The sequence below is a fragment of the Carcharhinus amblyrhynchos genome, chromosome 33 (assembly GCF_965287045.1).
Source record: "Carcharhinus amblyrhynchos chromosome 33, sCarAmb.v2.hapA, whole genome shotgun sequence".
In the NCBI taxonomy this organism is placed as follows: Eukaryota; Metazoa; Chordata; class Chondrichthyes; order Carcharhiniformes; family Carcharhinidae; genus Carcharhinus; species Carcharhinus amblyrhynchos.
In genome coordinates this window covers 13,307,042-13,326,878 of record NC_137356.1, presented here as the reverse complement: position 1 = coordinate 13,326,878, position 19,837 = coordinate 13,307,042, and the positions used below count along the sequence as shown (strand labels likewise).

Below are 19,837 nucleotides of genomic sequence, written 5' to 3'. Positions count from 1 at the left end.
GTGGCTGTGAAAATCCCCTAGTTGCCACACTCCGGCGCCTGTTCGGATTCACTAAGGAGAATTTAGCATGGCCAATGCACCTAACCAGCACATCTTTGGAACTATGGGAGGAAACTGGAGCACCCGGAGGAAACCCACATAGACACGGGGAGAACATGCAGACCCCACACAGACAGTGATCCAAACCAGGAACTGGACCTGAGTCCCTGGTGCTACGAGGCAGCAGTGCTAACCACTGTGCCATTGTGCCACCTGGTATGGGTATGAGAGCCATGAGAGAAAATTAGAGAGGAACATCAGGATGCACAAAATGCCCAGGACAGATAGGTAGCATTGCAGTGCTGGTGAAAGAGGATAGAAGGTGTCCCATAGGGTTCAAGTAGAATCAATTTGGCTAGAGCTACAGGATAAAAAAGATGCAATTACATTTTTCGGGCTTTCCTTTTTTTCATTCTAGCTGGGGTGAAGTCCCACAGCACACCAGGTGGGCCTTGTAAACAACCCACCTCGGCAGCCTCAGTGGCCGCTTCCAAATGCTTCCGCATCAGCTAGACCAACTGAAGCCTGCACTCCCTTGGAATGAAAATCCCGTCCTTCCCAGAACTTTTCCTGAGGTGGGAGAACCAAACCAGATAATTTCCCAACTCCTGCTACCTGCCTGGAAGATGAAAATCCAGCTCAATATTTCAACTTGCTCCCTTATTGATTAAGTATGTGATGATGGTCAGAACAGACTAAATTGCACGGCTAATTTTCAGCACCTCACATAGACATAAAGTACATCGGCCAAGACCAGCAGTGTCCCTCTAAGGGGTTATCTCATCCAATACCCACACTACTGTTAAAAAAAAGGCTCAAACTAAGTGCAGCATAACTCCAGTCCAATTCAAAGCAAAGTTTAAAAGGTAGAACGGAAGGTGCTGGAGAAACCCATCAGGTCTAAGGAGAGAAAGCAGAGTTAACATTTCAAGTCCTTTGGTTCTTCATCAGAACTGAAGGGAGGGGTGTTTTTTCTGTGGACTCTATGGATGCTCAGGCTTTGAGGGAGATTTCAACGATGATGAGTGAGAAAGGAGTGAGGTAGTGAGATGGAGAGAATCCCAATGATGTCACTGACTTTCTCTGTTCTCATTTGTGTTTTAGCTGTTGGCTGACAGTCCAGAATCGATTCATTTGGAGTTTTGTTGGTCCAGTCAGCGCAATAGTCCTGGTAACTATATCATTTGTATTGTGTTATCATGTGGGGAGGTGGTGGTGCAATGATATCGTCTCTGGACTAGTAATCAGGGGACCTGAGTTCAAATCCCACCAGATGGTGAAATTTGAAATCAATATAAATCTGGAATTAAAAGTCTAATGATGACCATGAAATCATTGTTCTAAAATCCCATCTGGTTCACTATTATTTATTTAGGGAAGGAAATATGCCGATCTTAACCTGATCTGGCCTACTCAGATTCACAGCAATGTGGTTGACTCTTAACGTACTCAGGGATGGGTAATAAATGTTGGCCCAGCCAGCAATGCCTACATCCCATGAATGAATTTTTAAAAATTGGTGCTTGAGAAGAGAAGGTTTAAGTTTCTTCGAGGAATGCCTACTTTATATTGGCGGCATGATGACACAGTGGTTAGTTCTGCTGCCTCACAGCTCCAGAGTCCTGGGTTTGATTCCCGGCTTGGGCCACTGTCTGTGCGGAGTCTGCATGTTCGCCCTATGTCTCATGGGTTTCCTCCGGGTGTTCCAATTTCCTCCAAGGATGTGCTGGTTAGGTGCATTGGCCATGCTAAATTGCCTTTCAGTGTCCTGAGGTATGTAGGCTAGAGGGATTAGTGGGGTAAATATGTGGGGTTATAGAGATGTGGCGGAGGTTGGATTGTTGTCAGTGCAGACTCGATGGGCCGAATGGCCTTCTTTTGCACTGTAGGGTTTCTATGATCTGTACTCATTGTTTAGCAGCAGAGTTTTGGATGTGCTTAGGTTTATGGTGATAATGGGAGGCCATCCGGGACTGCATTGGAGCCATGAATATGGAATTCTCATCAATAAATACATTAAGAAATTAAAGAGGAACTATTTCACTTAAACATTGGTAAGAATGGGAACCTCACTGAGTAATTAAATATTCTATTGCAAGGCTCTGCTAGTTGGCTTTATAGCAAACTTTCTCTATTGTTTTAACTGATTTTCTTCCCGCTTGCTTTCCCCACAGTTTAATACAGCCCTCTTCATCGTGACGCTCTGGATACTGAGGGCACAGCTCAAGCAACTGAATGCAGAAGTCACGAAAATTAAGGACATGAGGCAAGTGAACCCCAAGCTCAGAACTCAAGTATTACCGGGGGAAAACAGAAATAACTTCCTTTAAATGTCCCCAGGATTTTGTTGGCTTTTTTTCTCCCCTCTCTCTTCACTTACTTAAGGCATTTTGCACCTGGGTCCATGCCCAACTGATAACAAGCTATTTGACTGTCATGAGCATTTTTCCCAAACCTGCCTCTGTTCTGAACCAGTGTTCATGCATACAGACTTCCAGAGGTTATGCTCCATTTGTCCACAATGTTGGTCAGATTCTGTCTGGAAACTGTGTCAGCATGTGTCAGCTAGTGTTCAAGGGAATGTGGTGAAGGATTTGATTTGATTTGATTTACTATTGTCACATGTATTGGGATACAGTGAAAAGTATTGTTTCTTGCGCACTCTACAGACAAAAGATATCAATCATACAGTACATAAGGGAGAAGGAAAGGAAAGAGTGCAAAATGTAGTGTTGCAGTTGCAGATAGGATGTAGAGAAACTTCAACTTAATATATGGTAAGTCCATTCAAAAGTCTGATGACAGCAGACTGTTCTTGAGTTAGTTGGTACATGATCTCAGACTTTTGTATCTTTTTCCCCATGGAAGAAGGTGGAAGAGAGAATGTCCGGGATGCGTGAGGTTCTTGCTAATGCTGGCTGCTTTTCTGAATCAGCGGGAAGTGTAGACAGAACAGAGTCAATGGGTGGGAGGCTGGTTTGCGAAATGGACTGGGCTATGTTCACAAACCTTAGTAGTTTCTTGTGGTCTTATCAGCAGAGCTAAAAGGGTTAAACCTTGAGGCCAGGTTACATAGACCAGGCTTCGTTATCACATGAGGTATTATGAAATCACAAAAGTGATTTATTGAAGTATTAAACTATATACAAACAAGCTTAATGCAGGTACAAATCTAGTTCCTGCTCTCATACTAAAGGTTCACCGCTATGAAAGCTCGTGCCCCAACACCCGATAGGTGACAGTTCATGCACTTCCTCCTGATAGGCCCCAGGAGGGTACCGAAGCCCACAAATGCCTGCCCCTTTAAAGGGGCCACACTACCACATGCTTGAATTCAGTGTTGTGTTAAATTATTTTGTGCTTGATTGTGAGTCTGGTAACTGATCTATGCTCACTGTGCTTGACTGGTTAAGCCTGGGTGTGGACAAAGTAAAGAGACACACATAAGCTACAAGAAGCTTCAGAAAGGATGGTATAGACCTTCCAAAGCATTGTGTAAGATTCTGTGAATTAAGTTTCAGCATACTTATAAACTGGTGGTCTTATGGCACAGTGGATAGCATCCCTGTCTCTGAGCCAAAAGCTCCAGGTTTGATGGCCAAGGAAGGTTGGTTTATAAAACAGGCCAAACAGGTTTGAGTATAAACCTACAAAATTTTTCCAAATACTCTAATGGCTGGCGGTAAGAGCAGGAGAGATTCCTGGTCAGCCACGTTTGATGTGGAGTGGCGCCCCCTCAAACTATAAGCCCCTGGCAACAGACTAGCGACCTGTTCCAGGAAAAACTTGCTATGGGATCAGATGAAAGTTTGCCTTGTGCACCACTACATGCGGGAAGTAAAACAACAAAACAACGTGTTGAAACAAGTGCTATCTCTGCATTGCTCTATGGAAAGTCAAAGATATGAAATGAATAACATTTAGTGGATTGAAAAGTGATCCAATTGAGGCACTTAAATGTTAAACGGATTTGAAAGGTTAGTTATGAAGAAACTCTTCCCCCTGGTGGGGGAACCTTAAATTTAGAGACAAGCTCTTCAAGGTGAGACCGAGGAGGCAGAATTTCATAAGCACTTCCTCACACAGATGGTGAGGGAAATCTGAGATCCCCTACCCTCAAAGGCTTTGGAGGATGAGGGTCAGTTGGAACTTTCAAAACTGGGATTAACAGATGTGTTCCTGGGTAAGGCTGTCAAAGAATATAAAGCCAAGGTGGGAAAATGGAGATGGGGTCCAATCAGTCTTGATGGAACAGACGTGAGGGGCTGAATAGCCTGATCCTGTTCCTCGGAGACAATCAGATGATACACTGAGTGGATTTCTCACACAAAATAGTCCACATAAAAGACAAAAAATTATTCCTGAATTTTAGTAATCGAATATCCAACACCAATAAGTGACACTTCCTGAACTAATGAATTAAACAGGAGTAAGGTATTAAAAAAAATGCAAAATATCAGTAGTTATTTTGCTCTCTGCATATTGCCCCAGTCCATGGGATGCAGGATTCTGACTTCTATTTGTGGAGAAAAGTTTTTGAACAGCTGTGGCGCATTCAAATCTCTCAGAATAACAACTTCAGCTGACGATGTGTTAAGTGTGATAAAAGGCATTACCAACACAAAACTGCCTGGCGACACTAACCTTTAAGTTCTACATCGTCCACCTTCCTTACAACACCGCCCCCCTCCCCCCCCATACCCCTCCCCATCCCCCTGCTCCCCTTTATGACCTCACAGTGCCAGGGACCCAGGTTCAATTCCGACCTCGAGTGCTGGTTAGGTGGATTGGTATACTAAATTGTCCCTTAGTGTCCAAAGATGTGTAAGTTAGATGGATTGACCATGCTAAATAGCCTCTTAGTGTGCAAAGATGTGTAGGTTAGATTGATTGGCCATGCTTAATTGCTCTTTAGTGTCGAAAGGTGTGTAGGTTTGGTGGATTGGCCATGTTATATTGCCCTTTAGTGTCCCAAAGATGTGTGGGTTAGGTTGATTGGCTATGCTAAATTGCCATTTAGTGTCAGGGGGAATTAGCAAGGGAAATACTTGGGGTTACGGACATAGGGTCTGGCTGAGCTTGTTGTCAGTGCAGATTTGATGGGCCGAATGGCCTCCTTCTGCACTGTAGGAATTCTATGATTCTATGAAAAATGCTCAGTAGTCAATAAACTATTATTGAGGTCTCATCAGTGCTGCCATGCAAGCAATGTGGCATCCATTTTGTGCACAGCAACGTCCCACAAACATTGAGGTGATCACGAACAGATAATCTGATTTGGTGCTTCAGGTTGAGAGATAAATATTGGCCAGGCTACTCGAGGAGTTCAGGGGTTGGAGGGAGGGGGAAGTGCGGAGGGGGTAACATCTCCCCATTCTTTTTTGAAATATTGGATCTCCTCCATACGTCGGACAGTGCAGAGCTCATTTGAAAGACGGCACCTCTGACAGTGCAGCACTGCCTCAGCGCTGCCAGTGTGTTAGCCTAGATGTTGTGATTAAGCCTCTGGAGTAGGATTTAGGTCCACAGCCTTCCCACTCAGGGATGAGTATACCATCCATTGAGAGACTTCCATGTGAGGAAAGATTAAACAGGCTGGGTCTATCCTCCTTGGAGTTGAGAGGAATGAGAGGGGACGCAATTGAAGCATATCACATTCCGAGGAGGGTCAGGCAGGGTAAATATTGGGAGGATGTTTCCACTCATGGGAGAGTGTAGGACCTAGAGGACACAGAGATTGAGGGGGAAGCTCATTTAAGACAGATTTGAGGAAGAATTTCTTCTCTCAGAGAGTGGTGAATCTTTGGAATTTTTTACCCCAGGAGGCTGGGTCCTTGAACATTTCTGAGTTTGAGATCGATCGGTTTTTAATGAGTCGGGGAATTAAAGGGGTTACGAATTAAGGCAGGAAAATGGACTCAGTGAGCGTGAGATCAGCTATGATCTTAATAAATGGCAGAGCAGGCTGAAGGGCTGAATGGCCTCCTCCTGCTCCTATTTCATATGGCCTTCAGGCCCTGGACAAGCCGTGAAAGTTAGCAGGGCTTGGGAAGGGGACACAAAAAACCAAGATCATCCCTCACCTCCCAACAACAAGAGCATTGAAGAGCAATTAAGAACATAAGAAATAGGAGCAGGAGTAGGCCATCTAGCCCTTCGAGCCTGCCCCGCCATTCAATAAGATCACGGCTGATCTGAAGTGGATCAGTTCCACTTTCCCGCTTTCTCCCCATAACCCTTAATTCCCCTGACTGTCAAAAACCTATCTACCCGTGACTTAAATATATTTAGCGAGGTAGCCTCCACCACTACAACGGGCAGAGAATTCCAGAGATTCACCACCCTTTGAGTGAAGAAGTTCCTCCTCAACTCTGATCTAAACTGCCCCCCCCCTTATCTTGAGGCTGTGCCCTCTAGTCCTGATTAAAATTAAAATTGCAGAAACATTTTTGTACTTTCAATTAACTGTATTCAGATAACCAGTAATAGCAGTGCAGTATAATTCATAGGTAATCTTCTCTTATGAACTCTCTGCTCTTCACAGAATGCTGACATTTAAAGCCATCGCACAAGTGTTTGTCCTGGGCTGCACCTGGCTTTTGGGTCTGTTCCACTTCCAGGCTTCAACACTGGTGATGGCCTACTTATTCACCATCATCAACAGCTTCCAGGGAATTTTTATCTTCATCATCCTCTGTTTGTTAAACCGGCAGGTAGGACATGCTCTCCTCTTTCTCTACTTTCGGAGTGCCTTCAATAAAGTTCATTTCACCTCTGCCCCTGAAGTGGGTAATGGGGTTCACAACAAATTGCCCCCATGCCCACTGACAGGGACACAGTGTAAGCCCAGGCAGAGAATGCCAGCTGGTTACTAAGCTATCGGTACCATGGCAACTCAGAACATCCACATTTATAATTATCTCCACACTCGGATGGGGAAACGGGATGGTGAGGGTGGCGCAATTTTAACCTCCACCACTGAGAAACTGACAGCATTGGGTGTGTGATGTTCAATGGTTCAGTTATCCTGTGTTTGACCATGTGTGACTGATCTATACTCACTATGCTTGATTAGCTAAACCTGATGTGACGGCTCACAGAGAACCCAACAGTTCGGATCAATATTTTTCTTTCCTCATTTTAGTCTTTTTTTCCTTCTGGGAAGTAAACAAACTGTAAATAAATGTCTTATCATATTTGCATTGTTCGCAGATACAGAGTACAAAACACACCGGTGAACACTCGTCTCACACCCCATCCAATTTTAACCTGGGGCTGAATCTCTCACCAGCTCCTTTATCTTCGCATCCCCCAGCCCTCTCTCTCTCTTGGTCCTGGACAACTTGTCCTGGTTCCTCCACGCCAATGCTATAGTTAAGAAAGCCCACCAATGCCTCCATTTTCTCAGAAGACTAAGAAAATTTGGCATGTCCGCTATGACTCTTACCAATGTTTACAGATGTACCATATAAAGCAACCTTTCCAGATGTATCACAGCTTGGTATGGCTCCTGCTCTGTCCAAGACTGCAAGGAACTACAACGGGCTGTGAATGTTGCCCAATCCATCACACAAACCAGCCTCCCATCCATTGACTCTGTCTACAGTTCCGGCTGCCTCGGCAAAGCAGCCAGCATAATCAAGGACCCCACGCACCCTGGACATTCTCTCTTCCACCTTCTCCCATCAGGAAAAAGATACAAAAGTCTGAAATTGTGTTCCAACTGACTCAAAAACAGCTTCTTCTCTGTGGCCATCAGACCTTTGATTTGATTTGATTATTATTGCTACATGTATTGGGGTATACTGAAAAGTATTGTTTCTTGTATGTCATAGAGACAAAGCATACTGTACATAGAGTACATGGGGAGAAGGAAAGGAGAGTGTTTAGAAAATAGTGTTACAGTCACAGCAAGGGTGTAGAGAAAGATCAACTGCAGCTTAGCTGTGACCATAACACTATATTCTGCACCCTCTCCTTTCCTTCTCTCCTATATACTCCATGTACGGTATGCTTTGTCTGTATAGAGCAGAAGAAACAATATTTTCACTGTACCCCAATACACGTGACAATAATAAATCAAATCAAATCAAATCCCTCTCCACTCCTCTCACTTCATCCTCTAATCCTATTGTCTTACTTCTCCTCCTCCTTTCCACCTGCTCCCTACCCCCCCACCCTCTCCCCCTTCCTGTCCACTCTTCTCTCCTCCTCTCTGGCACCTCTCCTCGCCTTTCCTACTTCCCTTCTCCTCACTCCCCTGCTCCCATTTTACTCCTCTCCCATTCCCTTCCTTGCTCCTCCCTTCTCTCATCCCCCTCCCTTTTTCTCTGTTCCTCCTTCCCTTCCCTGTCTCCATCCCCTCTCATGGCCTTCCTTCGTATTCCTTCCTTCCCCTTCTTCCCTTCCCTTCCCTCCCTTCCATGTTCTCTCCTCTCCAACAACTTCTCTCATACTGTTCCCTTCCTCCTTCCTACTCTTTCCTCCCCCCTGCCCCCACACCCCCATCCCCCCACCCACACCCCCGCTCCCCAACCCCTTACTATCGGAGATCTGTGTCCTTTGAACAACGGCTCACTCCTTGGAATTGTTTTCTTAAGCTGTACAAATTTTCTCTAAAGGCATTTACACGCAGCTAGCATAAATCATGCAGGAAGACTTGCTGAAAGGAAGATTAATTAACTCCATCTTCTTAAAGACTTCAGCAGCAATACAGTCCTGAATCCCAACCCATCAACATCCTGTGGGCAGGCAGGCTGCGAATGGAGAGGCAGGAAGCAATGTGTCTACCAAAGGACACTAGTGTAGTGAGTGATATGGATTAGTAAAAGTGCTTAAGGATTAGCATGATTTTCTCATTGAGACGTTCATTAAATTCTGCTCTATTATTTGTGGCCAAAGGTGAGAGATGGATACTGGACGTGGCTCAATAGATTGTGCATGGTGAGGAGGAAAGCTACCTTCGGGGACTCTGGATCTGCTAGCATGCGAATAACCACTGCAACAGTAAGTAGGCCATTGGTTGTGTGAATGAAATGCAGTCATGCTGAGCTGAACTGCTAGTCCAATTGGTTAGCCAAAGACTCAACCTTTGCTGTGAAAAATGTGACTTAATGACTTACCTGGAGGCTTTATCTATATTGTTATACTTCCTTTACCTTTAACTCAAGTTTGATAATTAAGGAAGACTGAAATACTCTTTGTTAGGTAAGGAACATAAGAATAGGAGTAGGCCATTCAGCCCTATAATGACATGATAGGGTCACATGAGGTGGGCATCTTGGAGTATGAGCTCCCTGATTGAGGTCATAATTGCTTGCTGCACTTCAGCCCCATTCTCCTGATCTATGGACACTTGGTGTGGAGGGTGGAGGACCTCCTCGTGAACCTGTTCCTGGGCCTACCAAAGCTTGCCATCTACAAGTCCAGGAAGCGGACGACCGAGGGGGTCGTCCAACCCGACTGTCTGCCCCGCTACCACGGCTATATTCATGGCCAGATGCCCCTGGAGAGGGAACATGCGGTGTCCGAGCATACCGTTAACGCCTTCCATGCCCTCTGGGCACTACAGGGACTGTGGTGCATTATTGACCCCTTTTAATCACATTTTGATTTGATCTTTTAAGTTCCCTTTCTACTTTGTCCTTTACTTCGAGCAGTTGATCTCCTATTGGGGGCTGCCCTTTTTAATTTATCCCCTCGTTAATTTGAGTTAGTTTATTTGGTTGGCCAAAAAGATTGGTCATGATTGCCTGCCCAATCAGCGTATTTTACCTGTATGTAAAAATGGGAGTGTCAGATCTTCTGGCACTCTGGATTCTGACTGTGTACCAGAAGCACTTTATGACTGGAATAGAGTTTGTAGATAAGGAGTAACAGGTGAAGGGACACCACCTCTGAGGAGTTATTTTAAGTCCCTCAAACCTGCTCTGCCATTCAATAAGATCATGGCTGATCTATGGCCTAACTCTATGTAGCTGCCCTAGTCACATATCCAATGATATCCCTGCTCAGTAAAAAAATTGCTTACCTCAGACCTAAACCTAACAATTGTTGAACCAGCAACTACTGCCATTTGAGGAAAAAAATTCCAAACCTCCGCCACACTCTGCGGATAGAGCAAGGGTAAGATACAAAAAGAAATTTCCAAAATTCAGCTTTCTCAAGTTGGAGACTGTGCCAGAGTTGAGGTTTTCCAAGGTATTGGATGAGCTGCCATGATTTTTTTTTTAATTTTTCCACGGGGTGTGGAAGGTGCTGGCTCGGCCAGTCTTTGGTGTCTATCCCTAATTGCTCTTGAACACAATACTTTCACAGCAATAACAACTATGTAAGATATAGGTACTGATTTACACTCGCATACTGGGGACACATCAAGGAACATGTCATCATCATCGGATAGACTCATTCAGTAAGACCAGAAAAGTATGTACCTTGTCCATGTATAAATACCATTTTGTCAGTGTGCAATGTCCCTTCAATGAATCCATGCAATGACACCTGTTTACACAGGCATGAGAAACTGAGTGTATCTGTTCTGACGTTTCTGCTTCCTCCTACCTATGTAAAGTGAGCCAATTCTTAGCAGACTATCTCCCTACAGTATCTTGCCCCTTAATGTCCAAGGATGTGCAGGTTAAATGGATTGGCCGTGTTAAATTGCCCCTTGGTATCCAAGAATGTGCAGGTTAGGTGGATTGGCCATGTTAAATGCATGGGATTAAGGGAATAGGACAGGGATTGGCTCCGGGTAAGAAGTTCTTTCGGTGAATCGGTACAGACCCAATGAACCGAATGGCCTCGTTCTGCACTGTAGGGATTCTATGGTTCTACTGTTACTTGATTGAGTTATTGTGTCTTCTCATTGGTTGGTTAATGAGGGCGTGACTCCAGGGTTGGGAGGCCAGACTTGCGTAGATTAACATGTGGCTCTATTTAAAAGCTCACCATGTTATTCTACCTGGTATAATGATATTTACACCTCATATGTCACCATTGTTTCTGTTTATCTCAACAGGAGAAAGTTTAAATAATTTGGCATTGATGTACCTTCCTGCGGTTGACTTGGAACACCGTGTCATTGTCACAGCTACAAAGTGGTTGAAGGACAGAAAGCATTTGAATAAGTGATGATGTAGCATCATCTCCACGGGTTAGAAAGGTCCTGGCCATTTCAGTAACAGTCCTGGAGGGGAATGCACAGGCTGGCGTTTGGCTTCCCTGCTTGTAGAGCCCTTCAGGGGACACCTTCGGGGGGAAAATGCAGATTTGCTTCATGCGCGATGGCAGAGAGCAGACGAGTCACGGAGACTGCCCACTTTGTGTCACTGACCACCACGTTTTCGTAGGATGGCTGGTCCGTTGATAAGTCAACCTCTCTTGAGTGTTCAGTCGAGTCCTGTCTTCCATACATGACCCAGGAGAAAGAAAAACGACCGTGGAGCAAGTCCTACGTTACCAGACTTACTGGTGGCACTAAGTTATCTCATTAATGTTAGGTAGGCACTGGTACCTGCTGTTGACGTTATTTTGCTGTACGGCTGATTTTCCACTCACTAGGATGGCAGAACCATGCTCCCTCTAAGCAGCACAGGATGCACCATTATGCAGAAGTGTGCCGGTCACAAGCTCACAGGCAACACCAAGCGCCAATCTTACAGTGTACACAAGGCGAGCGGGAAATTTGAGGGAGCACTGGCGCAGAGAACCTCGGTTGAGGTGAGATAACTCAGCATGGAACAGGGCTTGAATACAAGATATTCCTGGGCCACCCTGAGCATGATGGGCCAAATGGCCTCCGTCTATGCTGTATTGTGCGATGATCCTGTGATGTGAATGTAAAATAGTTCATATCTGGCTAATGCTTGTAAAGTTTCAATAAAGCATTACGCATGTGGTCGCGGGTTCAAATGCCATCCGGAGACTTGAGCATAAAAACCTAGGCTGTGGTAGGCTTGGATGTGGTACGGAGGGAGTGCTGCACTGTCAGGATATCACAGGATATTAAACTGAGGCCTGGGTCTGCTTGTTATGCTGCAATAAATGATGACACTTGGTAGAACAACAGTAAAGCTCTCACTTTCCTGGCCAACTCTAAGCTCTTGGCCAATGCCACCAGAAGTAGTTTAGTTGCAAGTTGTTATATTTCAGAACTCTGTGCCTAAACTGGCTGCTGCACTTGCCTACATTACACTATTCCTACACTGAATAACATAACTCAGTGGTTGTAAACTTCTTTGGGAAGAACACGATAAGGTACTGGGCATTTTCTATGCTCAAGTTCTGGAATTCCTTCCCTAAACCATTCTGCCCAGCCCACTCCGTCCCACTGAGATCATCAACATTGACCAAGCTTTTAAGTACCTAGGGCTCAACGGGTGTCACTCCTGCTTCTGGGTCAGAAGGTTTCAGATCCAAGTGCCACTCCAGGGATTAAGCGCAAAGTATGTTCGATTGGACAGCATGCTGGCACAGTGGTTAGCACTGCTGCCTCACAGTGCTAGGGACCCGGGTTCAATTCTGGCCTCAGGTGGCTGTCTGTGTGGAATTTGCACATTCTCCCTGTGTCTGCATTGATTTCCTCCGGGTGCTCCAGTTTCCTCCTACAGTCCAAAAATATGCAGGTTAGGTGGATTGGCCGTGCTAAATTGCCCCTTAGTATCCAAAGATGTTAGTGGATTGGCCAAACTAAATTGCCTCCTAGTGTTCCATGTTGTGTAGATTAGGTGGATTAGGAGTAATGGGGATCTGGAGATGGGCAGAGGGGTTGTGTCAATGCAGACTCAATAGGCCAAATGGCCTCTACCAGCAATGTAAGGATTCTATGAATCTATAAAAAATCCAGGTAGACCCTCCAGTCTTGCGGTGCTGCACCACCGAAGATTATAGAATGGTCACAGCATAGAAGGAGACTTGTTGGCCCACCCTGTCTGCTCTTGGGCAAAATCAACTCATCTGGTCCCATTCCCTCCCCTTGGCTTTGCTTTCTTTCTTCCTCGTCTGATAACTTCCAATTCCCCTTTGAATGTTTCGATTGCATTTGCCTCTTGGGAAATGCATCCCAGGTCCTAGCTGCTTGCTGTGCGAAGAAAAGACTTTCCTCCAGTCGGAATTGCTCCTTTTGCAAATCATCAGTGTCCTTTTCATCTTCAGAATCATTTATTTTTTTTCTCTACCTGCTCTGTCCAGACCAGGCGCTGTGTTTCAGATGAGATGTTGAGCCAAGGCCTCACCTGCCCTCCCAGAAAGATAAAGACATTCTCCTGAAATTATTTGGCCTTCATTTCTGGCAAATATTTATCCCACAATCAATGCTGGTGGAAGAAAACCTCCAATAATGATCACGTTACTGTTTGTGGGATCTTGCTGTGCACCATTTGACTCTGGTGTTTGCTGCTGTACAACAAGTGACATCACTTCAAAAGTATTTCATCTGCTGTAAAGCAGATATGTCCAGTGGTCACGGAGGACACTGTATAATTGCAAATTCTTTGAGAGGCCTTCCCGCCGGTGGGATCTCCAAGTTCCTGCCAAAGATTGCGGGTTCCCTGGTGACCAGGATCCAGCAAGCAATAGTGGGGTGGGGGGGAGGTGAAGAGTAGAAGGAGGAGGGGAGAGAAAGGAGGTGGGAAGGGTATGGAGAGGGGAGAGGAAGAGGGGGAAGGGAGGTGGAAGGGGAATAGAGGAGGAGGGGGAGGGGGCAGAGGGGAGACAAGAAGAGAGGGGGTAGAGGAGGGCGGGAAGAGGAAGAGGGGAGGAGGAGGGGAGGTGGAGGTGGGGGGAAGGAGAAGGGGGGGTAGGTGGAATTGAGTGGAGGGTAGGGGGAGAGGAAGGGGAAGAGAGGAGGGGTGAGGTGAGGGAAACGGGGAAGGGGAAGTGGAGAGGGGGCTGGGGAAGAATGGGGAGGGAGAGGGAGAAGGAGGTGAAATGGAAGAGGGGAGGGGAGGTGGAGGGGGGCGAACAGCAGGGTTTTGGGGGCAGAATAGATTCCAGCCTTTCTTCCACTTTGATTATTAAACCTGGGACACTATCTGCCCTTATTCTAACTAAATAAACACTGATCCTGATTGCTAAAAGAGGTTATTTGCTAATGGAATATGTATTTTTCCAGTGAGTGTTTGTAAAAAACCCACCATGTAAGAAAATTGATTCAAAAATATCATAAAAGCTCATCTCAAGATTTCAGTTAGTGTGCTTATCATACATTCCCAGCTCCCAGAGATCTATTTGTGAATCAGAGACACAAGTTGTTACTACAAAATTTTTCATCGCTGCACAGCATCATTGTGAACTGTTCATTATTTCTGGAAATAAACACAAAATTTCCTGAAAAGACGGGTCTCTGTGAATGTCACACAGCTTTAAGCATTGTCCCACCCTGAGTGTTATTCATAGTTCCTGGAGTCGAGCCAGGCTGTCCCACAAGCGGAGAAGTTGTTTGTAGATGCTAGTGTTAGTCCAGAGTGACAGTGTGCAAAGTAACTAGGAACAGGTCTGCAAGAAGCTCTACCCCATGAGAAAGATATGGACTGGAGATGGTGTGTTCGGGCATTGAGTGAGTATTGTGTGTGTGTGTATTTGTGAAGACAAAATGTGAGAGACAGAAGACGACAATCAAAAATGGAATAGATGCTTTCTGCAATTAAGTACGATCTCCTCTTTCCTCTATACGAATATCTATCCATTATAATTATTATTACATTATTGTGAGCGGGAACTTACTGTGCACAAATTGGCTGTCTCATTTCTTATATTACAGCGATGACTACTGTGGTTGTAAGGTGCTGTACTGAACCAATTTATTTTAATAATCAATTAGCTAACCAGCTACTACATATTGTCTATCTATTTATCTCTTTATCTCTCTGTCTATCTATCTCTCTATCTATCTATCTGTTTGTCTATCTGTTGTACTGGCCATCGCTCAGTTGATATCATTCCTTTACAGCAGTTGTGGGTTCAAGTTCCACTCCAGAGTCAAGCACAAACTTGGGCTATCCCCGCGGTGTATTACAGAGGGAGTGCAACACTAGCAGCAGAGACATGAAGCTAAGGTCAAATGTCTACTCTTGGCAGGCCTCCTGGCATTATTGCAGAGAAGGACAGGGGAGACACCCCAGGTGTCCGGGGCCAATATTCAGCCCTCACTCAGGGTCACTAAACTGATTACCTGGGTCATTATTCCATTACTGTTTCTGGGAGCTTACTGTGTACAACTTGGCTGCCATTACAGTCTGATAACACTTCATTGCATGTAAGGACTTAAGAAATAGGAGCAGAGGCCACTCAGCCCTTCAAACTTGCTCAACCATTCAATAAATCAAGGCTGATCTACCTCAATCCTCTCAAATATTTCTCAACAATCTGCCTCAAAGATACTCAACGGTTAAAATTTTCCAGCCTTGCCACCAGTGGGCAGGATGGGGGAAGGGTATTAAAATTGAGCACAGTTTAGAAGTTTTCTGACAGTCCACGCAAAAATGGATGATGGGGGTAGGGGGGATGGGGATGGGAGTGAAGCAACAGAATCATTGAAACATCGAAATTGGAAACAGGAGGAGGCCATTCAGCCCTCCGAGCCTGCCCTGCCATTCATTTTGATTATGGCTGATCATTAAATTTAATATCCTGATCCCCCTTCCCCCCATATCCCTTAATCCCTTTAGACGCAAGAGCTATATATAATTTCTTCTTGAAATCACACAAAGTTTTGGCCTCAACTACTTTCTGTGGTAGTGAATTCCACACATTCACCACCCTCTGGGTGAAGAAATTTTTCCTCACAGTTCTAAAAGGTTTACCCCTTATCCTCAAACTATGACCCCTAGTTCTGGGCTCCCCCACCATCGGGAACATTCTTTCTGAATCTATCCTGTCTAACCCTGTTAGAATTTTATAAGTGTCTATGAGATCCCCTCTCACACTTCTAAACTCCAGCGAATATAATCCTAACCGACTTAGTCTCTCTTCATGTGACAGATCTGCCATCGCAGAAATCAGCCTGGTAAACCTTCGCTGTACTCCCTCTATAGCAAGGACGTCCTTCCTCAGATAAGGACACCAAAACTGCAAACAATACTCCCAGTATGGCCTCACCAACGCCCTGTACAATTGAAGTAAAACATCCGTATTCCTGTACTCAAATCCTCTCACTGTGAAGGTCAACACATCACTTGCCTTCTTTATTGTCTGTATTAGTCCTGCAGACCTGATAATTAGATTTAAATTTATTCTAATGGGTTAAACATTGGAAATCCAGTTATGTCACTGGTGGGAAGCAGCAAGAATCACAATGGGACTTCCCGTCAATGTATTTGATTCTCATGAGATTTTGCTGTCCTGTGACCATTCACACCCATTGCAAATGGGTGTGCAACATCCCAGCCAGAGTCTTAAAAAGTTAATGTTGAACATGGGAAATTTAGTAAAAAGCAACATGGATAGATGGTGAAAACTGAATCTGAGTTACAGGGGTGAAGAATATCATTTGCTTGCTCAGCAAGTTGTAATTGGAAAACTGCCTCAGAATGCCAGGAACCTGGGTTTGATTCTCGCCTTAGATGACTGTGCGGAGTTTGCACGTTCTTCTTATATCTGGGTGGATTTCCTCCAGGTGCTCTGGTTTCCTCCCACAGTCCAAAAATGTGTAAGTTAGGTGGATTGGCCATGCTGCTTGCCCCTCAATATCCAAAGGTGTGCAGGTTAGGTGGATTAGCCATGGTCAAGGCTTAAAGTTATGGAAAGAGGGTAGGGGAGTGGGCCTATGTAGAGTGCTCTTTCGGACAGTCCATGCAGACTCAATGGGTCAAATGGCCTCCTTCTGCATTGTATGATTAAGGATATTGGAAGATTCAGATGATTTTATTTGTGTGTGAGGAGCTTGATGCAGGACACCCATGAACTGGGTGGTACTGATGGGCAATGCAAGATTACTTTCAAGGAATGTGTTTCTTTTTGAATAATGTTTTTCTCCAACATGGACACAGCTCCTCATACTGATTTACTCCCGTCTATCAGAGATCCACAGCTCTCCAGCCAGGACAAAAGACCAAATTGCTTCTTGCGTAGCTGCCGGGGAGTGTGAACCAGAGCAACCCATACCATCCCAAACTTGGTCTTGGGGGAAGACTAGCTTTTGTAGTGTATTGAAAACTACAATGTGCAGTTTGTCCACATAAGTCATGTACCAGCAGAGGGAGTCTGTTAGGAACAAATGATAAAGGATCTAAGCTTTACAACTCAAGCATTTTCTAATTCTAAATATCACTAGTTGAATACTTAACTGTTTCTGTTCCACCTTTGTGCCAGGTGGCACAGAGGTTTAGAGAAAGGCACAACAACACTGAGTGCTTTTTATGTCTATCCTCCCAAATCTCATTGAGTTATACTTCCATAGATGCACCTCATTCAAGCACCTATTTTTACTATTCATGCCTAGGTGATGGGGTCCATGAGTCATTGGTTACCAGACCCCAGCCCTATCTTCTCCTCACCCACACACACTTCAGCACAATGCAGAGGATGGCAATCAGGAGGAGGACCACTAGCTGATTGTCCTGTCAAGTTTGGTAATCCCGTCACTTGTCGCCAACCAACCCAATCTCCTACCGCCGCTCTTGGCTGAATACTCAACATCAATTTATTTGTTCATGGGACGTGGGCATCGTTGGCTGAGCCAGCATTTATTGCCCATCCCTAATTACCCTTCAATTAAGCGGCTTGCTCGGCCATTTCAGGGGCCATTTAAAAATCAATCACATTGCTGTGGGTCAGAAGTCACATGTAAACCAGACCAGGTAAAGATAGCAGATTTCCTTCCCTAAAGAACATTAGACGCAAGTAGGAGATTTTCACAGTAACTTCATTGCAAAGTTAATGTAAGCCTACCTGTCACACTAATTAATAAACCCAGGTGTGTTATTATGGTCATTGTCAGACTTTTAGTTCCAGATTTTTATTGAATTCAAATTTCACCGTCTGCCATGGTGGGATTCAAACCAGGTTCCTGGAGCATAACTGTGGATTACTAGTCTACCGACAATGCCACGACACCACTGCCTTCTCAAGTGGGAATCGAACCCTAGATCTCAATTAGTGGGTATACCTCCTGAAGTTGCTGCTGGGAGGATGACTCCCCCCAGGTGGGGAGGCTAGAACTGGATGGACATTGGAGGGTCTCAGGATAAGGGGTTAGCCATTTAGGAGATGAAAACAAAAGTCTTCCCTTAGGGGATTGTTACTCTTAGAAATTCCCTGCCCTAGAGAGTTGTGAACACCCAACCACTGAGTATATTCAAGGCTAACATTGAAGATATTTTCAGACTAAGAGATATCAGGATAGTCCAGGAAGGTGTAGCTAAGGAAGAAGATCTGTCATGATCATATTGAGTGGTGGAGCAAGCACATGGGGCCAAATAGCCTACTTCTGCTCCTTTTTTCCATCTTCTGATTACTTTTTTCCTTGAAGTGAAGGGAAGAAGTGAAATTTCTCAGGACAAGCTAGCTGGTCCTTCAACCTGTGAGGGTTTTTGTGTCTAAATACAATCAAGCAACAGTCATGTCAATAAACACAACATTCCACAAAGTTACAAGGGAAATACTTAAGGTGGAAACTTCCTGTATCCGTTCATTGTTGTGGAAGGATCTTTTGAAACGTGTTTTCTTAAACAGATTCCAAACCTGCGTAAAAACATTTTGGCCTCTCCCAAATCACTACGGTCAACTATTGTGCGGGAGAATGTTCCTTCTTGTTTCTCTCCAGTGAGATGCATCTCCGATACGCAACTGGGTTTAAAAATAGATTGCCCTCCAAGTACTGAATGGATAAGGAACATCCTCAACAGAAAGATACACTGGACTTTCATTTCTAAGTGGGTAAAGGATAAAGGTTTTGCAAAACAAAGGCTCCCCTCCCCTGACATTAAAGAATGCCACTGTGAAGGATCATGATGTGGCGATGTCGGCATTGGACTGGGGTAAACACAATAAAAAATCTCACAACACCATACTGAAGTCCAATAGGTTTATTTGTAACAAAGGCCACTAGCTTTCGGAACTGGCTGTTCCTTCGTCAGGTGGATGGGAGTTCCGATCACAAACAGAGCATATAAAGACACAAAGTCAATTTACATGAATAATGATTGGAATATGAGTCTTTACAGCTAATCAAGTATTAAAGATACAGACAATGTGAGTGGGGAGAGCATTAATACAGGTTAAAAAGATGTGTATTGTTTCCAGACAGGAGAGTTAGTGAGATTTTGCAAATCCTGGCAAGTTGTGGGGGTTACAGATAGTGTGACATGAGCTGAAGATCCCGGTTGAGGCCATCCTCAACTTGGATTTGTCTCTAATTCGTCCTCAATGTGCGGAACTTGGCTATCAGTTTCTGCTCAGCAACTCTGCGCTGTCGTGTGTTGTAAAGGCCACCTTGGAGAATGCTTACCCGAAGATCAGAGGCCAAATGCCCATGACCATTGAAGTGTTCCCCAACAGGGAGAGGACGGTCTTGCCTGGTGATTGTTGAGTCGTGTTCATTCATCCATTGTCATAGTGTCTGCATGGTCTCCATTAAGGACGGTCACCTCAACACTTCACTGTACCACAAGCCCACAGATAACCTCACGATGCTCCACTTCTCCAGCTTCCACCCTAAGCACGTTAAAAAAGCCATCCCCTATGGACAAGCCCTCCGTATACACAGGATCTGCTCAGATGACGAAGATCGCAACAAACACCTCCAGATGCTGAAAGATGCCCTCATAAGAACATAAGAAAGATGCTCGACTCATCGATCAAC

The 19,837-nt window shown here is 44.9% G+C and overlaps 2 protein-coding genes across 2 annotated transcripts in view; both read left to right on the top strand.

Annotated features, from left to right (window-relative positions):
- Window positions 1–13,603, top strand: part of LOC145360896 (adhesion G protein-coupled receptor E3-like) — a 38,033-nt gene extending 24,430 nt beyond the window's left edge. The window contains exons 13-17 of the mRNA XM_080216399.1: window positions 1,144–1,210; window positions 2,214–2,305; window positions 6,584–6,752; window positions 8,941–9,045; window positions 11,057–13,603. Coding sequence (XP_080072525.1) covers window positions 1,144–1,210; window positions 2,214–2,305; window positions 6,584–6,752; window positions 8,941–9,045; window positions 11,057–11,068 — 445 coding nt within the window. The 3' untranslated portion in view covers window positions 11,069–13,603. The remainder of the gene's footprint in view (window positions 1–1,143; window positions 1,211–2,213; window positions 2,306–6,583; window positions 6,753–8,940; window positions 9,046–11,056) is intronic.
- A 755-nt stretch (window positions 13,604–14,358) lies between these two features.
- Window positions 14,359–19,837, top strand: part of LOC145361079 (adhesion G protein-coupled receptor E3-like) — a 59,325-nt gene continuing 53,846 nt past the window's right edge. The window contains exon 1 of the mRNA XM_080216657.1: window positions 14,359–14,593. Within this exon, the coding sequence (XP_080072783.1) occupies window positions 14,563–14,593 (31 nt within the window). The 5' untranslated portion in view covers window positions 14,359–14,562. The remainder of the gene's footprint in view (window positions 14,594–19,837) is intronic.